The 19,233-nt window shown below is 37.0% G+C and overlaps 1 protein-coding gene across 1 annotated transcript in view; it reads right to left on the minus strand.

The window, feature by feature from the left end:
* PCCA (propionyl-CoA carboxylase subunit alpha) overlaps positions 1–19,233 on the minus strand; it is a 298,109-nt gene that overhangs the window by 44,897 nt on the left and 233,979 nt on the right. Inside the window, exon 22 of the mRNA XM_027646956.1 lies at positions 12,636–12,689. Coding sequence (XP_027502757.1) covers positions 12,636–12,689 — 54 coding nt within the window. The remainder of the gene's footprint in view (positions 1–12,635; positions 12,690–19,233) is intronic.

Below are 19,233 nucleotides of genomic sequence, written 5' to 3' on the forward strand. Positions count from 1 at the left end.
GCCTGGAGAGTATGACAGTCTGTAGTGAAGCCAAAAACTAATATATGCCATTCGGTTAGTAGTCTGTGCATAAAACCAAGCATCTGACGTGCTCATGCAAGGCATCTCACACTGTCATACATGAAAATTAGTGGAAATCGCAACCTCCAGCCTGACTTCCATCCCAGACATTCTTTTACTCTGCTCATCAAAACCTATATACAGAAAATGAGTTCAAACAGCCTGATATCTCCACTACGACCTCAAGCCATTGCCTTATAATATCTTCCCACAGTCTGTCCCTCCCTCACTACACCCAGAGGAACACCGCAGGGGATCTGTGGTAACAGGAGTCCATCCTGCTTCCTTCAAGCCCACGGAAGACAGCTTGGCTCAGACTCCTCTACTTCTACTCAACATAACTAGCTATTGGAGTGCCTATTCTCCAACCCCAGCACATCCAAATTCTTTGGCAGTCAGTGCCCAGTTTCAATAGAGTTGTCCATAATTTGAGACTAACTACTCAACTCAGTACATGCACACATTGCAGCTGCGCAGTGCCACAAGATCATCTGTCAGTGAGAATAATCCTTGAGATGTTTCAGGTAAGTTGTTACATCCCTCATGTTACTGCTGCCAGTTCAACCATAATTCTAGCAGAGCAGGAGTAGAGTTTGTGAACAACAAACCAAGCCAGCAAGAAGAAAATCAGAAGTAGAACAGCAGTTTGTTTCCTCTACAGCTGAAGAGGCCTCCCAGCAGTCTCATAATGCTGATGATGAAATTGGTGGCACCTGCCACATGACCAAACCCAAAATACTACATGGGTTTGAAAAATGCTTCAAGAACTGGCATGAAGTTGGAAGAGCTTCTGCAGAGCTGACACATCTGAAAAGAATACAACTGGATCAGTCTTGGACTCAAAATGCACCACTGCTAATGCATGGTCTCTGCAGATGAACCACTGAGAGTGGATCATTCAATGATGTCTTGTGAAAACTCCTGAATACAACACTGCATTCTGCTACACATCTATGTGTCCACAAGTGTTCAGTCTTTTTCAGATTAGAAATAGAGCTTCTGACCTCTCCTTAACTGGATACTTCTCAGTGCAGTCATATAAGCTTGGGAAAAGAATGATTATTCTCCTTTACACTCGATATTAGCACAGGCCTGGAATTGCTTGTCCTGATTTTCTCCATTTATATCACTTCTGTGTCACTGCCCAGGTGCCCCGGGGACACCCAGGAATTTGCAAAATCACAGAATACATCGTCAAGATGTGGAGTTTGTAGAGATATCCAAAAGCCAGTTGGACACAGCCCTGACCAGTCTGCTCTCATTGATCCTGCTTTGAAGGAATGGGTAGTTCGTTTTAATCTCAAACATTCTATGACTATGAGAGTCTTCTCTGGCCTCTCTGAGTGTAATTTTATGGTTACTCCACATGTAACATTGAATTTCTATTCGGCTATTGAAGACAAATTATGAAACATTAATGTTCTGGGTTTTCATCTTGCTTGCAGCCTGGTGAAAAAGATTTTAAGGGTGAAGCAATTCTTTGCCTCTCTTGCATCTTGAGATGCTTCCTAACTTTTCAAAAGTTATCTTTCGCTTTACAGGAAACCTGAGTCAGCATTTTATACCATAAACAAGGATATTTCCATTATCATGTACTCTTATTCTAAGTCAATGTGTCAAAAACAGACTGTGGGACAGATACCTTTCAGAATGTAGCTGTGATTCTCTTGATGCAGTGTCCAGATTTGGCTTAGGTACAGCAAGCACATTGGGTTGTTCTGCTTGCTGAGTATTTGTTAAATGTTAACAGTGGGCTTGGAGCTTGCAAGGCTAAGGGAGGGCTTCCCTACAGCTCTTTTATAACTAAAAAGACAAACCTAGGGAGGAAAAAAAAAACCAAAATAACAGAAAACCCTCACAAAAAAACAAGGAACGCCCAAAGACTTGTAACAGAACACTAATGTATTTTAAAACTCAAACATCTTTGTTTTTCCTCATATGAAGACTGACGTCAAAGAAAGCAGCAAGTGAAAATTTCTTCTGAGGGCATGTGAGGAGAAATCACTCTAAGGGTAGGGAGGAGGAGGAGGTAGTACTGGAAACATAGGACATTACCACAGCTTTCCTACCCATGGGGCTTTCTGGCCTTCCCATGTCCCACTCAGAGCTGCTGCTATGTCATATACACTGAAGCTCTTTGGCACAGGGGCATTTTGTTTTCACTGTCCTTACAACAGTGTGGGCCTTTCCTTTTCATCCCCATTGCCCTGACCTCTCTTTTCTCCCTCCCTTCCCCCAGTCAAACAATTATCATTAGATGCAGGAAGAACCTTGTTGTGGTTCTGCTGTTCATAACACAATTTGCTATGCAAATACTTCCTGTGCACCCTGCCAACATGGCACCTCTCCAAGACATAAGACTGGTGTTTGGGAGATGGTCACACAAGCATACTTCCTACTACCACTGCTCTGTCCTTCACCTTCCTTTGCCTTACTGTGAGGCAAGGGCTCTAAATACCAAATAGCATGAATGAAAGGGAGACTGCCCGCTTGTGAGTAGTATCAGGATGAGTGCTTGCAGCAGCGTGCATTGCTATTCTTCAGATGAGCAGAAATGCACAGGATCTTTGTTAAACATCATTAACGTAATTTTCAGTGTAATTTACACATGAGAGAATTTATAGGAAACTTTAGTTTCATAAAAATATTCAATAAACTGTCTGTTGCTGCATGATAAATTCCCCTGTTACTTGCACAGAGCCTTAAATGAACACTGGAAAAAATTTGCAGAGCTTCAAAATACTGATTTGACATGCAATGAAGAAAATGGATAGACAAAGGAAAGACTTTTGTGTTACAAGAGTCCCTGGTATTCCCCATCTATAATACTTATATGTTAACTCCATTAGCTGCATGACTTGCTGATGCATAGCAATTTTTCTAAAGTTCATTCTTATCCTCATCTTTCTCCTAAATGCTACTTACAGAAAAACATGAAAGTTAATGTCAGATTAATACTAATATCTCTCTTCTCAACTCATGTATCTTTCTAGCAAGAAAAAAACAACAAAAAAACCAACAAACCAAAACACAAGTATGCCTAAAAGAACCTGAAACAGGAAATGTACAAGAGAAGCAATCTGAGAAAAGATGGAGAAGTTAAATATGGCAGAAAAAACCAAAGAAAGGATGACTAGAAAGAAGAAATTAAGTATCGGGAAAAAAGATTTGACACGGCATACAACAAAGGTTTTTTTACTAATGAAGACAGGAGGAATAAACTTCAAGTAGAAGGCAATAAATTCTATCAAATGAGACAACACAGAAGCAGACCATTTTAAAGACAGCATGGTTGAACACATTCTGGAGTTCATGAAAGGCATTCAGAAAGAGGAACTGAAACCAGTTTTAGTTAAGAGGCAAATGCACGGTCAAGAGTTTCAGCTGTGGGCACAAAAAAGTATGAAACGCATGAAGCACGTGACGACAGCACTTGGAGCCCCACACCGGTTTCCCATCTGCTTCAAAGAACCATTTTGTTTTGTTAAGTTTGACCTCTGATATGGTCTGAGAGTTGGCCTTTCCCTCACTGATGGTCCTAGCAGTAGACATATTCTAGAGATATTTCAAAGACAGACAAAATGCAGTGAAACAAAAATGTCAAAAAATTCGTTATTCCATCAGTTCATGGATTTAATTTATATCCTACTGTTTAGTCATCTTTTGTCATGTATCTTAGTGCTTTAGCAATAGAAACACAAAATTCACTAAGTAATCTCTTTATCTGAACTTAGGCTACAACGCACAGTAATTATGATCAGTGTGTAGCAATATTTTCACTGTTTAGGACAGGAAGTGAAAAATCCGGAACACATCTAAAATTGCATTAGGGATTTGTGTAGACAGAAGGTAATTACACAAAGTGGACTTTGGCCAAGACTCACAGAACATGAAGCAATCTCAGAACCTTGTGGAAATTATCATGGGATCTTTAATGATAAGTGGGCTAAATCTTCATTTAAATTGTCCTAGAAAGCATGTCTTCTCTAATAGCATATTGTCCTTTTGCTACATGGAGTGACAGGACCATTGTATTTCAAAATTAAATGCCCCAACAAACTACAACACACAAGTAGAAAAAAACAAAAACAAACAAACAAAAAGAAACCACAAAGCACAGTCATTTAAAAAAATAGACCAGGAGAAAACATCTCAAGTGTTTCACATGCATAGAATTACTTGCTTCCCTCTCTAATTTATTTCAGGTTAGTAAGAGATCCCTTATTTTAGGTCAGTGCTATGACAATGGAAGTATGCCAATTTAACCTTCATTTTCTTAATTAGCATTTGACGAGAAGCCTGTCCTCTTCTACAAATATTTCCTTCCATAAGGAAGAATAACCTTGAACAGAAGACAAAACTAAGACAAGGAGAGGAGAAAAATGAAACTGAAGCTCCCAATATATTTACATGTCTTTAAAATATATTTATTTACATACACTTAAAATGTAAATAAAACAGATCTGAGTAAAAAAATCACTTCATCTCCCAGGAACAAGCACAGCACTATATCTGTATTCATAGCTACTCTGGAGAAAACCAACCAAAAGTCCCTCTTTTACATATGCTTCCTACCATGGACCATGGTCTCATGTTACTCATTGTTTATCAAGTCTGGACACAAAAACGCCACGAAAAAGCAATCACAAGGCAGATGGCTGCTTTCACTAATCTGACCCTATTTCTTCCAAGTAAATCTAGTCTACAACAGTGCTGCCCCAAATAATCCACCATTCCTATAATACTTAGATTTGCATATTTAGGTTAGAAATGCCTGGCATTGCTGGATTAAGATCTTCCCCTCATAAAACAATGCTTTGTCATAAATTCTACCCCAAAGACCATCTTGATTCTTAAATGTCCACACACTGAAAACCTGTGTGGGAGCATGCTCACAAAACATTCTCACCAACGCTCACCTCTACAACTGTAATGCATTTTACTCTACGTAAACCTGACCATAAAGAGTGACAAATGCAAAGATTCTTTTGTAGCCGCCCCCATGATAACAGATGACAAGATGCAGCACAAGCTTCATCTCTTGCTAATTAAACGAATCAATTAAGAGACTATTGTTGCAACTGTGTAACTGCTGTTCTATAGTGGCAATAACAACCCCACGGGGAGGTCTTTTACTACATTAAAATGCTGTCCTCCACAACTCCATTTGATATTATTAGAAACAGTTATTTGCGTCTTGCTGTCATATTAGTAGCAAAGGCAAATTATGGAAATATGCAGACCAGAATGGTCCCAGTATGAGATCAGGTTTGGTTTTCAACCTCCAAGGGAACAATTGCTGAAATTCCAAAGTTCCCTAAAGTTCTTTAATGGAACTGATAAATCTATCAGCACAGCATCCATTTAGATTCTAGGTAAGGGTCACATATTTGCATACTTTCCTGCTAAGCTGATACAATTCAACTAGATAAATTATCATATTAAGTTTACCCTCCTGAGTTAAACTGATGGAGTTCAAAATTGTTTTCGATGGTTGTCATTAATCGCTGTTACATCCTAAATGCTCACTTTGAAATCTAATTGTGCTGGTGTACCAAGGGTCATATTAATAGCATTTTTAATGTTAAATCTTTGTAAAACATGTTTATTTTACTGATATTACCATCAAAGCCTAAAAGACTAATAAGAAAGAAAGTAAATTTATTATCAATAAAAACTTCATTTAAAATTTACATTCAGAGACTTAAATTAGCTTTACTAGCTTCATCATGCCTTTGTCATTAAGACTCCTGGTTAAGCTTCAAAGCCATATAAATTAATACCTCCTAAACAGTTTTTGGGTATATGCCAAAGTTGGAGACATCAGAAAGCTGTTTAAAAACATGGGCTACATGTATGTTTCTTACTTGGCTGTAGACATCTTCATTACAAAATGTTCATCTTCACTATGAGGTGACAGTCTTGATACAGTTAAAAAACCCTAGAACAACAATACTTCTTCGGTCAAATAAAACAACTAATAATCATTTCAACACTGGCGAATCATAGTCTACCAAAGGAAATCACTTGAGTTACCTTTTGATAAGCTGTCCACTTGTGACCTGAGAAGTAATAGGCTAACCAACTAAGTTCAGTCTTTGTCCTTGAAGTGTTACTGAGCTCAGTAAGAAAGAAACTTGTCAAATTAGGTATGCAAAATCAAAATCCTTCTTTTCCATTTGCTTATCTCTGAGGGATAAGGGGCATCATTTATTATAAACAAAGACTACTATATTACAGATCACACACATGCTACGGCATCCACCAACATTAAGAACTTCGAGTGTTTTCTTATTTCTCTTTCCAAAGGAATCCTGAGCAAGATTTCCAAAATAATCCTAAGTGATTTTAGGGACACGGCTTTTGGTAACGCCAGGATTTCTAAATCTCTCAGGTGTTTCTGAGTTTTCCTCCAATGGACAGTTTTGACATATTCACTATACCTTCTGCTTTAAACATGCAAATATATAACAATTGAAACGGGAACAGCATGTGTAGCTGTGTGACTGCATCTGATCATTCACATCTCATGAACTGCAACAATTCTCAGTGTCAAGTCCTAATGACGGTCACTACTTTCACAAGTGAAATCCTTGTTGCATGAATTATCCACTTTCCACAGAATACTGCAGCACCTTGTTGCCAGGCTCAGGATTCTCATCGCCCATGTTCAAAAGGGACTAGAGGAAGTTAATTATTTCAGAAGCAACTTCATGTTTTTCCTGGTGACACCTTCTGCACTACTGAAATGCCACTGACAACAGCTCTAATACTAGAAGGACTGTGATTCACAGTTCCTCTGAAAATGGATGAAAAGAAAAAATACCCCCCCTGTACAGCAGTACAATTCCCTTTAGATCAGCAGGGACCCTAATCGTAAGACTTGTGAAAAGGGAGAGTAAAAGAACCATTTTAAAAAAGACATTAGGTTGCAAAATAAACACCTACCAGACTATATTTATTTTCTTGTGGTTAATACTCTACATATTTCAATAAATACCACCTTTGTAACCTCTGCAGGTTTTCAACCAATGTTTGAAAGTCTGCATAAATCTTCAGTATCTAGTTTCAGAAATAGTCATATACAGAAAGAAAAGCATAAAGAAAGAACTGCAATGATTTGTAAGGGTGAAAGAAACAGGTTGTGAAACATTTGTCTTTGTAAACTACATCAGACTCATACAGTCTAAGCTTTGTAAGAATGCAGGGAGAAGAAAAAAGGAGGAGGAAGCTGTCTGAAAGCTGAGATTACAGACAAACTGAAGAGTTTCAGGACAATTTGTAAGCCTCAGTAATGGGACAAAAAGTTGGAAGCTTGCTATTGGACCAAAAGCAAAGTCATGGCAAGAGGGAGCAGAAAGGAGAATCAGCAGTGAGAACAGTATACTGGTCTGTAGGTCCTAAGATTACCTTAGATACATAACTGATGAAAATGCAGTAAGAGAGGAAGCAAAGGCAAAGATTTTGAGGAATGCCTTTAGGTAAAGCTCTCCATTTCTGACCAACTGCTTGAACAGCATACAGAACTAAACCCTAATTATGTATGAAACATCCCTTTGCCAACCTACCTGGAAGCAGCCAAAAAACAATCAAAAAGTCACTAAGTGTGATGACTACTGTACCAAAATGCATGCCAGCGATGCTAAAAAGCATGGCTGGGGCTTGGCAGAGACTAGTTTTCCTAAATCCAGTGTTCTTGACCTGGAATTTGCAGATCTGGTCACAGTGGTGGGTTCTCAGGACTATTTTAAGTGGGTCTGTAAAAAGGCTGAAGAAAAGCAAGTGTAGCATCAACACCCTAACAGTAATCATAAGCTACCAGAGTAAAACTTCAAATGTTTTGTAGATCAAAGGTGGCAAAAAGTACTCCATCAGGGATGAGACTAAAGCAACAAAAAAACCTCCAGTGAGACATGAACCAAGAAAACTGTGCTAGGAAACTCAGAAAGCACCTAAAGAGGAACTGATTCTTAGGTCAGAGTACCATGTGGGTTTGTATATTGTGTTCCCCACTGAAGGAACATTAACTGATATACTGAGCAACATGACTAGCATGTCACCTACATGTTCTTTCACTGTTCCCCAGAGGAAAAAAAGTGTTTATATTGCTGCTCTGGTATTAGAGAAGATCAAAGAAGTAGTACAAATGATGAGCAGAGGATAGGGACTGTCTCTTTTGAAGAAAGTGTTCTCTTTTGAAGAAAGCATTGCTGTCAAGCATAGCCTGCAGCCCAAAGCTGACAATGGCATTACAGATGTGGTGGAGCCAGGTTGCTCACTATCCGAACATACACAACTTCTTTATTTGAAATTCTACGCAGAGGCCATTACACACAGTTTAGAACAAATTAAATGCTTCCACAATAATCTGCAGTTCTCTATAATATTCACAGCTTTCTTAGCGATAAAGGTTGCCTGCCCAGACGTGTTCCATTGCCGAAATCCAGCTGTGAGCCTTGAATAACCAGCAAATGACTAGGGCCAGCAAAAAACATTTATCTCATGTAAGAGAACAGAAGGCGGGATGAAAAGACAGAAGACACAACAGAAACTGGAGGCTAACTAGATAGACAGGAATGAAGGGTGAACTTTGGTCCTCTGAAGAAAGTACTCATACAGTTTTTTGAATCACAGAAGCTCTGTGCAGAGAACTTAGTATAGCTTTATGTATTTATTTAATACAGTTCTATACATCTAGAGAACAAATCATGAGGAGCAGTTGAGGAAGCTGGGGTTGTTTAGCCTGGACAAAAGAAGGCTCAGGGGGACCTTCTCGCTCTCTACAGCTATCTGAGTAGCCAGGTGGGTGTCGGTCTCTTCTCCCAGGTAACAAGCGATGAGAGGAAACAGCCTCAAATTGCACTGGGGAGGTTTAAATTGGATATTATGAAAAATTTTTTCACGGAAAGGGCTGTCAAGCATTGAACAGCTGCCCAGGGAAGTGGTGCAGTCACCATCCCTGCAGGTAGGGACATGTAGATGTGGCACTTGGGGACATTGTTTAGTAGTGGACTTGGTAGTGTTGGGTTAATGGTTGGAATCAATGATCTTGGAGAACTTTTTACAACCTAAACAATTATGTGATTCTATGTTTTTGACAAACCTACTTCTGTGAGCTGCCTACACATATGAGACAACTCATAGAAGACGTGTTTTCTGTCTTCTTGCTTTTGAGCACAGTTTTGGACATTAATCTAAAGCATGTACTGTCTTGTTTCCTTTTTCTTTGTACAATATATAACGCAATTAGATTCCTCAGTATTATGGTAATGCTATTAATAAATACAATATCTAAATAATTTTAGTGTGAAGTGGTAAAATAGCAGGACTCCCTCAGCACGTCATATCTAGTAACATTCATCAGAGGGGACAAATTAGTAAAAACTCATGTAAAATCTCAGTTACATCAATAAGCCAGGATCTGGTCTGAAATAATTTAATCGGGACTCAATGTTATTATCACAAAAAAATTATGCCAAACCAGTGCAGTTTCCCATTCAACAACTACTTCTTACAGCTACAAGTTGCTCGCTCCTCAGGCAGAAACATCCTTATATGCCCTTCGAAAGCATGAGTCCCTGTCATATCTGAGACTCACAGCTCTGTCAAAAAACAATTTGGAGGAAATAAGCTATCTAATGCCACTACAATTTGGAGAGAAATGCTCAAGTAGGAATTAATTTCTACTCATGATGAGAAACAAATAAAAACATTATTACAAATCCATACAGACCTCCAAATGATGCTAACAGTGTGCACTCAGTGCTGGGGAAAGCAATATGATTTTTCCTGTTCTCCTCTAGAATAACAGAAATATGCTGTTACCCTAACAGAAACATTTGTCCTACTGTCCAGATGTTTATCATATGTTATGCAGCAGAACTCACATTACACTGTTGTCTTTCATCTGCAATGCAGTTTTCTCTGTCCTCCACCTAACTAACTGGGACAGCAAGGATATTTCTAATAGAGAAGCACAACTTTCACTTCCCCTCAGAGTGTCAACTGCCTTCCTGAAGCAGAGGGTTTTGTTTTATCAAAATCCAGTAGCAGAGTTGTTTTTACCATATAATGTCAAAAAATCAAATGAAGCCACTTATTGAAGCTGATGCCTTCCTGGCAAGCCAAGCAAGCTGTGCTCCTTATGAGCTGGTTCTCAAAATATATTCTGCTGGACAGGTCAGCGGTCTGCACACTCAGTAATGTCGTGCTGCCTGCTACCACTGGAGTGCCATCAACATTTGTCCTGATCAAAAGGAACATAGAATGCTCAAAGCTATCCTTAAGGTTTACTACCATGAAAAAAGAGTAGAGAAGTAATTTTGCAAGCTGTTTATTATGTTGATAAGACTACATCATCATCATAATAATGAGCAATCAAGAGTCTTTTGCTGTTAAATATTCCTTTCAAACACTTACTATGTTGACTGTACTTAGCAAGGGTTTAGTAAGATATGTAATGGTGAACTCAAAATGTATTTCTAGGGCCTTCATTAAGATGGTATTTTCTTTGTCTGAACATTTACATTTGTATATGTGTACACATACACACACAGGTACACATATAGAGACTGTGCAGCAATTTGTAGGAGATATCATTGTATCCTTCTCCCCATTACCTAAGCTGAGTGTATTAAGTTTAAATCAGAAGACTAGAAGGATGTTAAACAAGTAAAGGACAAACTAAATAGCAAATAGGGGAAAGGAGGCCATTAGGCTAGAGGAACTGACAGAAGCACAGGTGCAGACACTGCTTTGGATTCTATGGGAAAACTGGTATTGGGGCAAACCCTGGGAAGCAGACTTCATTACTGCTTCTCTGCCCTGCTTGCTGAAGCTCTCTCTCTAGGTTTGATCAGCAAGACATGGGCATAATTTATATTAAATAAAAAAATCGCAGACAGAATACTAAAGGCTTTTCTGTTTAGTCCTCCTGAGAATTTTAGTTGTAATCACATACTTGATTTCCCCAAATAATTAGGATTCAATAAACACACATGAGCTAGTCAGTAAGATCTAACATATATTACAATCCCTTAGCTGTTTCATCATCTTTTTTTTTTAAAGCTAAAAGCACATCAATTCTATTTCCTCTTTTATAAGCTTTTCCTGCTACAAAAGGCTCAGAACACAAGTTCTAGTCTGTAAGTAAGACTTAGGGGCACTTCTAATAAATGAATACAAAATATCTGCATAGCTAACTTAACAACAAATTTAATTTTTAATGTCACTAAATACACAATCAGAATTTTCCCTGCAACAGTACCCAGTTACAGAGGAACCAATTAAAATCTATTCAGTATTAACAAGTTGCATTTATGTTTCTATCTTATCTACTTGGAGTAATTATTTTATTCTCACACAAAGACTATCCAATCAGTCACCTGGCAGCAATCTCATATATCCAGGTTGCAACTCCAGAGCTGAAGCATCATTATAAATACAAAAGCGCAGAACAAAACTTTTGTTTTATGTCTTTATGTAACTGCCATTCTGCTTGAGACTAAGACAAAAAAAATGAATATGCATATATAGAGATCTATTATCGAAATAAAAAAATATTGGGGCATTTCTCATTTCTAAAGACCAATATGCAAGGTATGTAAAAACATACATGCAAGGTATTCTTGTTACGTTTACCCTTTTCATGTTACACCTTACAAAAAATGGCTTTGTAGGACTTGTAGAAGAACTAATAACAAGTAAGTAGAATTGAAAGCATGATCATATACAATCTTAATCTACTTTTGTCGAAAACATATAGTGCACAAAGATGGTAGATCCTGCAGCAGGCAGAACAACTTACTTTAGAGGATACTTCAGTTTTATTTCCTTTTCAGAACTATTTTTAGTGCACACTGAAATTGGAAAAATTCAATGATTGCATTTTAATCATGCAAAGCATGGAACTGGAAGTTGCTTCAATCACATGTATGTTTATAAGCATCCATAACCTAACACAAAACTTCAGTTTCTATATTATACATGACTGCTCCAGATAATAGTTTTATTAGCAAATTCTGTCTAATGGTATAAAACCTGATCTGGATTTTAGGCAAACTTCTATCCAGTAAACAAAATCTAGAAGAACTGCAGAGCTACCAAATCTGGTTAGAGTGAGAAAAGGATAGAACGCTTTTCATTATTAATTAGTCTTTTCATAAGACAGTTACTGATCCACCTCTGGGATATAAAAGTATGTGATATGGTGAAGCAATAAAGATCACACAGTTGAGGCGGTGAGGAAGAATGGGATTTACACTGATGCAGATCAAACCTCAGTATATTGCAATAAGCTTACAAGTCTACAACCCATTATTTTTAAATCCCTTCCAAATGAAACAGATACAGACTTGCATCAATGGAAATGTGGAACACAGATACTGTGCACTGTGCCCTGGAAGTTATCTTCAGATATTTGCCTACATTCACCTGTTGAGCTCAGAATAATTGCACATAATACTAACCATCAGAAATACATGTGTAAATGTGCTACCAGTGTAACTTACCTATTTTCTTTTTACATTATATTCTTCTACCAATATAACTGTTGACAATAGTTATTAAATGCTTACCACTGTGCCTAGAAACTGAATGCTTGTCTCTCCAGAGGCATTCCGAGAAATGCGCTGAAAAACACAGATGTAAGAACTGATTAAAGCCTCTCCAGAATTTGTAACCATTCCATCTTATGACATCACCACAATAAAAAATAATTTAATACACAAATCTATAAAACAGATAAAATAATTTCCTTCAACAGAAGTACCAGAAACCTAAATCATACTTCATCTCAGATTTTGGTTTTAGTTCAGTCAACTCAATAAAATTTATTTTTGAATAACAATGAAAGCAAATATGTCCAAGTACAACACAGTAAAACCTTGGGCTCGAATGCCATGAATAATGAGACATCTCCAAACGTCTGTAATTCTGTATTCATGATACCCACATTTAGTATTATCTTCATTCTCTCCTAATGAGAGACATTTTAATCTCTTTTGAAAATGCAAACCTTCAGTTATGCTACTTTGAAAACAGAAAAAAAAATGACCTTATGAAATGTCTGGTCACCTACTGTGGTTCAGGAGTTGATTGAAGTTATTAAACAGTCTTCAAATATTACATTGTCAATAAGCCACAAGACAATGCAAGAAAAAATATGTTACTGATTTCACACAGCATTAAATATAATTTAAATATGCAAAATGTATAAAGAACTCTTTCTTTCCATGAATTGTTTCCTCCTTCAATGTAAAAAGTGGGCATTTTTTCAATTTTTTTCCCCACTGTTTAAACTACAGCATGTGTAGTCCTTACTCATGGAACACAGCCCTAATCTTATACAATGCCAGGCATACATACAAGTACCAAAGCATAGATCTGAGAAGAGTATAATTGCAAACAAAGAGCTGCACAGAAATCTTCAGCATTTTAAAGACAACAAATCATAAGAACAGGGCTGCAAATAATCTTAAGTGATCGTCTAGCCTGAAACCCCTAGCAGAAGCAAAACAACCAGTGGCACTGCCAAATGATATGTGTCTAATCCATTTTTTAAATCTTTCAATTGCAGAGATTTCACTATCTCCCTAAGCAATTTATCCCAGTGTTCCTTCATGTTTACCATTAGGAAGTTTTTTCCTAATAGTTGACTAAAATAACGCTGAGTTCAACTTTATTACGCACATTAATTCTCCTCTTTTTCATCGCAGACGGGAAACACAGATTATTCCCTTCCTCTTTACAGCTACCTACAGGTATATGAAGAGCCATTATCATGGCTCCCCTAAGTTGTCTTCTCTAGCCCAATGAGAAAGCGCTAGCTATACAACAATAGCTAGATATCCCCCAAAACAATTTTAATAGCAATAAATTAAATTCTGGTCCCTTTTCACTACTGGTGCATGTTCCTCAGCTCCACGTTATGAAGTAATAATTACTAGAGCCCAAACATGCTTATTTTTTGACTTAATAGGTCACACACTGACATTGCAATCTGTACAATCATATGAAAACAAAGGGTGATGTGCCAAAGCCTGACATAATGATTCAACAATAATGATTAATGGAATGGAAAATATGGGAAATAAAATTTCATACAAAACCTGACGTTTACTTTTATAAAGGAAACAGGAATATACACTTTTCCCACAGTCTGGGATAAACACAATCAGGTTTTGGAAACCACAAAGAAGAACAAAGTGTCGGCTGCCTACAATGAATGAACCACATGCCAAAACAAACAAGTCCCAACCACTTGATAAGCTGTCAGAAAATGGCAAGCCGAAAAAAAATTAAAGGATTTAATTTCTTTTTTTCCTGGAATGCCCTCCACCCTCGTTAGAGTTCTGTCACTTATTGTGCTACCCTTTTGTCTGCTTTCAAGGGTCATTAGAGACCTTTTCATGTCCTAATAAAAATTCCATTTTTTTTGGCTAATCTCCCTGTCACAACTTAAAAAACAAAACAAAACAACAAGAAAAATAGAGCCCTTTATTCATTTTCTTTAAAGGCTTTCAGAGTAAAGCCAGGTATCTTGACAACTCAACTTATTTTTTACAACTGAAAAGCAAACCATTATAGTATTTCCTCACACAGATTCTCTTTACACGCAAACAAATAAGCTAGCACTGCAATAATGAAGCCCTTTCAAAAATAAGTTAATAAAGCCAAATGCATATGTACATCACGAAGACACCTTGTAAAGCCTCAGTCTCAGGACAAGACAAAGATATGAGCAGTGTTTTTCCTGCTCTGATGCTGTTGGAGCACACTGGTATCACAGTATAGTAAATCCTCACTGCTACTGTTTGTTGTGTCCAAAATACAAAACATTACATTCAGTTGTCAATTGCCTTAAGAGTCAGTATAAGCGCTAAAATCCATCTCTTAAATTAACATCCAGTGAGGGGAGGAGGAAAATAACAGAGAAGGTGACAAAAATAGTTAACAGAGGAGAAAAAGAAATTTCCCTTCTGGGTATATGTAAAAAACAAAAACAAGAAAGAAAGATAGAGAAATTTTGCAAGTCACAAAATATATGTTACAACAAGACCAAAAAGAGAACTGCCAGGCTTTTGAGAACAGTGCTACAAAAGAAGTCAGCACATTATCATAATTAATGTTTCAAATTACAGTTGTAAATAAATTTCAGCTATTAGATGTGGTTAGATTTTTTTGAAGCATATTGAAGAGTTTTTTCTGTTCCACTGGTGGGCTAGTGTTTCTGGGATGTGTAAATGTAATTGATGTTTTATAGAAAATGAAAGGACATGATTAACAATTATTCTTTTATTTTCTGCCTCTTCAGAAAAAGGACTAGTCTCCAGTTTCTCCTGTAATGTTATATATATATATATATTCTATACCTCATAATAGATGGTTTCATATTGCATGTGATAGTACAAAAGTAATCAAATAGAGGTAACAATAGAGAATAGTTAATTACACATATTGTCATTGCTTTCCTAATAAATTGCACATTATTTGCTAGAAGGTTTACAACAAAAAGGTAAGGGAAGTCTACCATTTGTTCAAAGACAAAACTTTACCTTGTGTTTACCTAACAATACAGTAAAAATTACATTCTTGACAAAAATTACGTGATCTTAGAAATAACCAATGCTTTTCTAGTCGATTCAACTGACAGAGCTTCAGACTAACTTAATTACTATCATATGAGTTAAAAGTATATTTTTTTCCTATGAGAAAGTAACAAGCTAACTCAAATCTGAAAAAAATCACAACTTCAAGAAAATCGATCTGCAGTCTCAAAGCTGTCAAACAGGTATGACTGTCATATAAATATTATATGTATTTTTACACACGCAGGTTACAGTATGTTATACTGCATATGCCATGTATATACAAACAAAATTCTTATGCACATATGTAAAAACAGACCAGTGCATACAATCATATAAAATGTATTTGATTTTTCCTTCTCTATCTTGTGTATGCTTTACCATACTTATTTCACAAATAATCATTTTAATCTGTAAATCCCAGCAAATTACCAGAGGTCAGTGTGATATGACTTTAAATTCTTCTGCTTTGCCATAGAAAATTATTTCCACTTAGTTGGGTATCAATGATCTATTCATCGTAAGATGCAGTAGGGTTACAATCAGCTTTGCATTAAGCCTGCAGTAGCTGAGCACTTGCAGATAAAAATGATAACAACCTTTACATGAAAAAGGATAAAGAAGCTCAGCTCAAAACATAAAATACGTATTACTGAAAGATATTCTAAACTGACAGGCATTATTAGACAACAATAAGATCTTAGAATATTTTCCCACAAATCTTCTGGTATCTCAGGCTCTCCAGGCTACTAGAAGTGAGCAGTTGCAGAGGAGGAATGATACAAAACCAAAGAAACTCCAGCAGACCAAAAGCAGGTTTTTTGCCTTGTTTACAAATGAAAAGGTGATGTGTGAAGTAAGAATGAATATGAGTTGGCAAAGGCAGTCATATATATATCTCTATTTAAGTTTCTCAAACCCATTCATCTTGAAAAAGTAAAGCTGGAGACCATTTCTTACAGAAAACTTACAGCTTGTCACAACAATTTTTGTAACTTTTTCAAGCTATGGCATGACTACATTACTAGTTGGACAAGACATAGCAAACTATACAGAACCAAAACCAAAATAACAAGCCCAGAAAATCTATAGATAGGCTATAGATAAAATTTTGAATGAAACACTGGTAGTTTCCCAGTATGGTGCTGTTTTTCAGAATGCAGAATTTCTTGCAGCCCAGCCCTATTGCTTCATTTCAACTGCTTGCTAACAGACATTCTGAACATCTTATGCCATGAATTTCAAATGGAGAATACTATCCACTTTTTGGCCAATACTTACAAATTCTTGAAAATTCAGCCTAGCAAAACACAGGCTAGAATCATCCTCAGACAGGTTTAATTAAAAAACAAATTATTCCCACGATAGGGAAGTCAGTGGGAAAAAACCCACCGTATTTTAGCTTGTAAAGTTATACCAGATTCATCTGCTAGTACTTAATCTATGAGATTTTGTATGTGAGGGTGCTTGGACATCTGGAAAGCTCCATTTTCCACCTAAGTCACTCTTACCTTTGGAGTCCCATGGCAGGGTCAGAGAGGAGGAGAAAGCTGCAGAAGTAGCTGTGAAACCTTTAAGTCATCCTCTCGTTAAAAAGTAAGGATTGATTTGGTCTTATCAATCTCCTTTTCCCTCTCCTTCTAGAACCTCCACAGAAAGCAGAAGTTCATTTCAGCACTGCCTTTCCACCATGCAAAATCGCAGTCAAGGCATGTAATCCCAGACTAACAATGTGACCAAACTTTCTTGCATGCTGTAGACTTTCAGCATTGCATTATATGTTCAGACTTGTTCAGCCTCACAAACCTTTCCATTTTGGCAATCATCCTACTTTTTTACAATTTAGCATTTTGCACTGATGGTTCAGAATTTTCTCCCTTTAGAGCATGAAACTACAGATAGGAAGTTAGCCTGACTTTGTGCACTGCTCTACCCTTAGCCATTACCAGTTTCAGTTGACACTTCATAGTAAATAAAGCCTCAGTGAATTGTTCTTCCTCAGGGCATGTCCACATTTTCCAGGTTCTTACAAGGCAGCAGTCATCCAGTAGGAAAAGAGATGATCAAGTCCTGCTGCTTGTGAAGCATTTTGACTCGTGAAAGATGTCTAAGACTGATATAAATGGTACTATGCTGAAGTAGTCTTTCCCTTTAAAAGGAATCCTGCCAGGATGCTGAGATACTGGTCTCCCCTGGCACCTGTTGCAAGCTACCTCACTCCCTTTCCAGGGACTAAATGCAATCTGTTCCCAAACAGTACAAACACATATGTTAAACACAGGGTGAGTGGCTTACAGGGTATCAATCCACACAGATAATTGTGCAGGTGCAGTTTCTGAGAGGCTGAGGCACCATATTACTACTTTTTAAAAGAACCATTCTCTTAATGTCTGGGAGTCAATTACAGAAGATGACTTCGGAATTTCTGTCCTCCCGTAAAAAGAAAAGTAGAAACACAGACCCATTCCAATATTTCTTTAGGTGATATCCAATGTGATTGTTAAACTTGTTACCTGTTTTCACAGAGTTTTTTTTTTTAAATACAAATATCACTGCTGTATTGCTATTACATATACAAAATGCCTTCCAAGTATGTCCATGTGATCCTTTAACCCTTTGAGGTAGGTGTTATAAAGAAGTGGATGAGAGGCTTTAAAACCAACAAAATCAAACAAAAACACTTAAACCAAACAACAATAGCAAAAATCCCAACAACAACAAAACATCACCAAAAAAACCCCACACAAACAACAAAAAAACCCTAAAAAAATCAAACCACCAAATCAAACAAATTAAAAAAAAAAAAAACAAACCACACAACCTAGCAAATACTGGTTATTTGGCGTTTGTAAAGAATGACTCTAAGAGACATTTACTCCAGCCCAACATTTACAACTATTTACAATAATGAAGAGTTTAGTCTCTTCTGTGAACCTCTAAATTTTTGCTGTTACTAATTTAAATCACAAAATTACTAGAAATTCTGGAAACTTTACCCTCTTTTTGGATGCCATGATATGTTTTGCTCTTATAGGGGGTCAATATGCAGACAAAATGTTGCCATGTGATTCTAGATCTGATAATGTCTATGACTGGCTTGAGACAAATTCTTTACAGGATCCTTTCTCACTCTCTGATAGCCCTCCTCTTCCTTCCCCTTTGCTCTCTGAATGTGTTAGCATGTTCAAGAGAAACATTTTTCATCTTTCAAGGTTTAGATATCATAAAACTGCAATGTCTGTCAAGAACTAAACACAACGCTTTGGTCTTTCGACACATACAGAATCCTTATAATTATTCATCCTGAATATTGTTTGTCATGAAAATATACAGCTCCAAAAGGAAAAAAATACGGAACAAGATGACAACTAATGCTATTTGATTAACACCTTGAGTAGCACAGGATAAAACTAATTTCAGGGGGATTGATTGAGCAAAGCAGTTGATCACTCATTTCCTTCCCAAATGAAAAAAAAAAAATTCATTTTCATGAAAAAATTGGTAAGGGAGTAATATGTGCTTTTAGTTCTACTGCTGTAGTTTCACAATCTTTTATTTCCTTTAATTTTCCCCCTCCCATCACACA

This window comes from Corapipo altera, unplaced genomic scaffold, assembly GCF_003945725.1.
Source record: "Corapipo altera isolate COAL_440 unplaced genomic scaffold, ASM394572v1 0, whole genome shotgun sequence".
NCBI classification, from domain to species: Eukaryota; Metazoa; Chordata; class Aves; order Passeriformes; family Pipridae; genus Corapipo; species Corapipo altera.